The sequence below is a fragment of the Acanthopagrus latus genome, chromosome 17 (genome assembly GCF_904848185.1).
Source record: "Acanthopagrus latus isolate v.2019 chromosome 17, fAcaLat1.1, whole genome shotgun sequence".
In the NCBI taxonomy this organism is placed as follows: domain Eukaryota; kingdom Metazoa; phylum Chordata; class Actinopteri; order Spariformes; family Sparidae; genus Acanthopagrus; species Acanthopagrus latus.
Window position 1 is genome coordinate 28,371,321 of NC_051055.1, and position 6,233 is coordinate 28,377,553.

A 6,233-nucleotide genomic window follows, 5' to 3' on the forward strand; every position below is an offset into this window, starting at 1 on the left:
AGAGGGTGTAAACTTGCTTCACCTTCTGGCCTGTGGCACGTGCAGTTGTTGTTCATAATCAATTTCTGTAGAAATGCCTTTGGACTTCCTGGTCAGATAAACAAAGAGATAAATCAATTAAAGTAGTGTATTGCAGTATTGCTGATATGCTGCCAGGTGCCAATTTGAGTAGATAATGTTTTACACTTTGCATTCTCATGAGTGTTGATGCTGAAAAGTAAAACAATATAGTATGTAAAGTGTGCAGTTGTTATTTTAGGAATCGTCCTTTGTGTCACTAAATACTTTAATAGGGTCAAATTAAAGGAGTGTTGATATAATCTGTGATCTATTGTATTATGTGTGTTTATTCTTTTGAATGTCTTCACATCTTCATGTTTCTGTTAACACATTAAACCCAAAACAAGACAAAACATATCAAAATCTCTCCAATAAGCACAAATTAAATGTTTTTGTTAAATGTCATATTGTTGATAATCAAGCCCAGCTCTCACTGATGGGCAGGTGTTTGATTGACAGGTGAGATGCATTGCTCTCAATGAAAATGTTGAGACTGCAATACCAGCTTAAATGCTGCAATGATACTTTATTTTAAGTTTAAATACATGTACTTAATGAGAAATAGTTTATATTAAAGGTTAGATTGATTACATTAAATTCCGTGCACTTTAACTTGATTTTTTATTCATGTTGAGGGCATTTAGCAGAGTCTTTTATCCAAAGCAACTTACAATAATTTCATCGGTCACAAGAAAGAATCCACAACATATTACCATCGATAAAGTAAGAAAGAAAAAATAGAAACAGTTTTCATGTCCTCTGAGCATTGATTCAAGTGCCTTTCTTTTACAAGTTCATGTACATTTTTTTTTTTTTTTTTTGAGTCAAGTGAGTCTTGAGTCTTTTGCGGAAGATGGTGAGAGACTCTGGTTTCCTGACATTGGTTGGGAGTTTGCAGTTCTGTTGATGGCCTTGAAGGCCAGTACAATCGTCTTGAATCGGTTGCGGGCCGCAACAGGAAGCCAGTGGAGGTCTTTATTTTGTCGCAGAGGCTTGGAGTCCAACCAAGGGCGAGTTGGAGTAGTCCAGGTGGGAGATGACCTGTGCTTGGACCAGGGGTTGCGTTGCGTCCTTTGTGAGGAAAGACGTCCTCGACAGTGACTGACAGATGCATGCGAGGGGGATGAAAAGGGGTTCAGTTTTACTAAGGATGATCTTGAGGCGATGCACAGTTGTCCATGCAGAGATGTCTGTCAGACATTCTGAGATGCTCGTTACAACGTGGGTGTTGGAATAAGGCCTGAAAAGAGGAAGGAGCTGATCAGGGTGATGAGAAATGGAACGATGTCATGTGAGAAATCTTGGAGAAGGGAGGAGGGAATCGGGTCAAGGGAACAGGTGTGTGAACATCTTCAGAGGAGAGAGAGCTGAAGCAGGTAAGGCCATCAGAGGGTTGGGGAAGGTGTTTTCTCAGGGGATATAGTAGAGTAAATAGAGTAAATGTGGGGCTGATATCTTTAACGTTCTTGGTAAAGTAAGTTGCAAAGTCATAAACAGTGAGGGAGAAGGGAGGGGAGGGGTAGGAGAGTTGAGGAGGGACGAGAACAAGGAGAATAGCTTCCTGGGGTTGGAGGCAGAGGAGTTGATCATTGACAGGTAGAACGCAGATCTGGCTGCTGATACAGTTGAGGGGAAGTCAGAGAGGAGGAAGTGGTAGTGAGCAAGATCATCAGGATGACGTGATTTTTTTTCCATTTTCTCTCTGCTGCTTGACAAGGTCAAGTTGGTTTCACGACCTGGGGAATTTTATATATTTAATTGATGAGTAATGGTTTTATTAAAGGTTCTATTGTGTTTAATTCCCTTTAAATTGTATTTGAATTTGTATTTGTATTTAATTGATCACTATTAGTTTTCTACTAATGTTTCTAACATCTGACACCACAGTCTGGCCCCAAATCAAGATTCGGTGACCCAATGACCCTTCCTTCTTTTTCAGGTTACTTGAGCCTTTGCAGGAAGTCAGAGAAACACTTGCATCCTGTAAGATCAGATTCTGATTCAAGAGGAATGTTATCAGATCCATGCATCACTTTGTCAGTGTTAATTAGGAAACTATAACCTATTAAGATGCGACATCATGTAAGTAAACCTGTACTTCGCTACTTTAGTCGTTCAATAAGAAACATGACCCTCCTCAATTTTATTGAGTGCTGCAGGAATAATGGATTTCCCAAGTCTCACTCGAAAGTTAGCATCTCCTCTTACAAAGAGCTTGTTGGAGTTTTCCATTGGAGGATGGATTATTTCAGAAAGTTATGAATATATTTACAATCTTTTATTTATTGATTCATGTCCTTTTCTTTTTCTGTGCTTCTCAAGCTTTATTCTCAAATTCATACAAAGTCACACATACACACACAAATAAATATATATATATATACAAACAATGTTTCTTGTTCTGTCAATAACATGCTTTTACTTAGTCTGTTTAATCACCCGAGCAGCACAAAGAGCTCTCAAGGAGCAATGCAACAAAAAACTTACAATAAGGAAAAACTGAATCTGAAGTACTCGAAGCATTTACCCTCTGAACAACTTTATTCCTAAAATGCAGCATGCAGCGACACAATTGACAGCTTTTCTGCCTCTTCTGCTCCCCTTCTCTCCTGGCAGGAGGATGCTGCAGGTGTGATGAGCTACAGAACATGTGAACACTTAATAAAACACAGTGGGAACGCTGACTAGTCATTGGTCACTACTTGCTGGTTATAAAGGTGGAATAAAGTTTAAAAAATGTATTTTGCTCAGAAGATGTGGAGGCCAATATTGGATTTGAATTCATCGATGGATGCAAAACAACTCCAGCTGTCAGCTTGTTTTGGAGTTATTCTGCCCCCTAGTGGTAAAAGATTTAGTAATGCAGCTTTAACATGATAATATTACTTCTGTCTCTAATGATGGTAATTTAATAACTGAAGCAACATGAGCCTGTACAAGAATACCAGCTAAGCATATGTAATAAGAAGAATTGTTATCAATTTTGAACTTCCTCAGAGCTAATCCAGCCTGGAGCCGTAAACCTCCACCTCACACAGTATCAGGTGAGCTGTTCTTCCAGGAATGACTATGTTAACGTAGCGTCCGTCCATCCCGTGACACTCAAAGTTTCCAGTGAAACCTCCGGTGAGGCCTGAGATCACAGCACACCTAGCAGAAAAAACAAATTAGTCTGTTAGCATCTAATTGTCAGTTTAATAAATGGATTCTCAAGGAAAGATTTAATTTTTGTTTCAAGGAAGTTATACCACACAAGTTTAAATGTGTTGTTCCAGACAAAACAAATGACAGGTACAGTAATCGCAAACCTTTCATTAAAGTAGTATTTAATTCATAAGTGTAAACTACCTGGGATTGTTGTTCCCATTGTTATCAAGGGAATTTCCAATTCGGATCTCTGCTCCATTAAGTCGTAATTCAGATTCTCTGTAGGAGGTTACGTTAACAGAAAACACTTTATGGGTTTTGCCCAGGTCCACTCTCCACCAGGGGTTGAAGTCATTCCCTGTGTGAATACAAGAAGCCTGGGCCCAGGCGCTGGCACGATTCCCATCTATGGCGTGATAAGCATGACCAAAAGAATGCAGCGACGACTGTGTGGCTTTTCCCTGGACTGCCAGGTTGTCTCCTGTACAAAGGACACCAGCAGTTAGCAGAAGCAAATGTGTGAATTGTTTTGAAAGTTGAAAGTTGAACCCAAATATCCAAACATATCATTTTACAAACATATTGACTGTATATGGAATGTTAAAGTTAAGACAATTAAGGCTCAAATATATACCAATATACCAAATATTCATATATTCAGCTTAATATTTAATTATGTAATATAACTGAAGTTCTCACCAGTCGGGGAACGGTAGCCATAAACTTCCACTTCGCAGAGTGTAAGGAGCCTTCCTGAACCAGGCAGAGCCACCATCACATAACGTCCCTCCACATGACTGGTGAAAGTGATTTTCAAAGACCTGCCTGCTGGAATTTGAGAAATTACAGCAACCCTGTAGGAGAGAGAGGAAACAGTGCATGGATTTGTTTAATGTATAAAGTAAGAACACTTGGCCACGATGCCAACATATTAAATTCAAAACTTCAGACAATCTTTAACCAAGAAAATACATTTTTTTGTTAAGAATTAAATATGATTCCGGTGGTTTACACAAGCCATAGTTACCATAAATTTACTATTAAGTCATTACGTTCACTTACACTGGGTTTGAAAAACCATCATCTCTTATAGAGTTGCCGATGTAAATCTCTGCTCCGTTGATTCTTTCTGCACAGCAGTCTCTTCTGTTGGTGATGATGATGGAGGTGATGATGTAGGACTCCAGCAGGTCCAATTTCCACCAGGGGTTGGTCTGTGTAATAGTAGCGGTGCATGATCCAGCATAATAATCAGATTCACGGTTTCCATCTATAGCATTGTAGGCAGCTCCAAAGGGTGCAGACCCTCCATTAACAAGATGTGACTGAGTTGCTTTGCCACGCAAAGCCACATTTTCTGTCAAAGAAATACATATGATCATGTTTTATTCGTATTGTACCTGAACCTGACCATCTTAGTAAACACATAGTGATCCTACAAGAAATTATTGAGACTCAAAAATCAACTTTCTTAAAAAGTTGACCTTGAACTAAAACTGTACACATCTAGTCAGTACAACATTTCTTTAATATTTCCTAACGAAGCTCACAGCTTCAGTCAGATCATACTTACGATAGGTGCTCGCCCAGCATGTCCCCAGCAGCAGCTGCAAAATCAGAACTGAACTGGGTTTCATTGTTCTGGTTGAGATGGAAAAACAAGTCAAATAATAAATAATATCAAGACTGTGTATTTAATGTTAAATATGACTATTCAACTGAAACCACATACCTGGTCTGGAAAGACAAACTCAGAAGAAGTTGAGAAGCTGAGGTTTCTGCTGTGTTGATGGGTGTGATTTGATGTGGACCACATGGGGGATATTTATCTGTGGATCTTATCATGGCACGTGTAGTTGTTGTTAATCGATGATTTACTACAGCTGACTATTTTTTTTAAATTTTTTTTTAGATAAGACTCATTACAGCTCTATGGCAGGTCAGGGTTCAGCAACTTTAGAAGATGTTATAAAAATTGTTTCTTTGATTTTGTCTGGTGCCGGCTCTGTATCCAAGACTATATTGCCACATGAACAACTCAAAGTGTATTGTAGTGTGCTTGTTAAAAGATCAAAACATACAACCCTGATGACAGGACACAGAACAACACATGTGGAAGCAAACAACACAGTGCACAGAAAAGAATTCCACTGAGAAAGTGTGAAGTTAATCATACAAAGTATGTACTGTAAGTAAAGGCATATCCAATCCCCTTTCTAAAAAATGGAGTTGTGTTTACAATATCAGCTTAAATGATGCAATGATTTTAAGGTTAAATACAAATAATTCATGAGTAATAGTTTATATTGAAGGTTACATTGTATTTAATTTCCATGCGTTGAAACCTTATTGATAACATGAATATATTTAAGTGTAATGAGTGATGAGTAATGGTTTTATTTTAAAGATACATTTGATCTAATTCCCATTAAATTGTATTCAAATGGAAAGTCAGTGTATTTAACTGATCACTGTAAGTTTTCAACTAATGTTTGATACATCCACCCCTCATATGCTTTTCTGTGCATTACAAGCTGTGTCGTCAGTTTCTGTACAAATGCAGTTGGACTTCCTGGTCAGACAAGCAAAGAGATAATACAAAAAAATGATACAATAAAAGTAGACAATAGCAGTATCGCTGACATGCTGCCAGGTTCTGGTTTGATTAGATAATGTTGTGCACTTTGTATTCTCACAAGTGTTGATGCTGAAAAGTAAAAGAAAGTGCAAGTGCAGTGCGCAGATGTTCTTGTGTCTCTAAATACTTCAACAGGCTAAATTAAATTATTTCATGAATATGCTTTTACCTCAATAGTGGCTAAATGGGATCTAAATGAATACATTAAAATAAGAAATAAAAAATACTGTGCACAATCTATGAAAATACTTTTATGTGAAAAGATTCATATGCAAACATCAAAACAGAGAAAAAAAAACTTTGGTAACAAACACAGGTGCATTTTTTAAAAAAGCCAAGTAAACAAACTATAAAATAGTATCTGGTTTAAAAAAACAAAAAAAACAAA

At 37.7% G+C, this 6,233-nt stretch overlaps 1 protein-coding gene across 1 annotated transcript; it reads right to left on the reverse strand.

Annotated features, from left to right (window-relative positions):
- Positions 1–2,473: 2,473 nt before the first annotated feature.
- Positions 2,474–5,073, reverse strand: LOC119005796. Its single transcript, XM_037073763.1, has 6 exons — positions 4,940–5,073; positions 4,781–4,848; positions 4,270–4,564; positions 3,907–4,061; positions 3,409–3,688; positions 2,474–3,210 (listed from the first exon to the last, which is right to left on the reverse strand). Exons 1-6 carry the CDS (start codon positions 5,050–5,052, stop codon positions 3,060–3,062), a joined length of 1,062 nt encoding a protein of 353 aa, XP_036929658.1. The 5' UTR covers positions 5,053–5,073; the 3' UTR covers positions 2,474–3,059.
- Between the last annotated feature and the right edge of the window lie 1,160 nt (positions 5,074–6,233).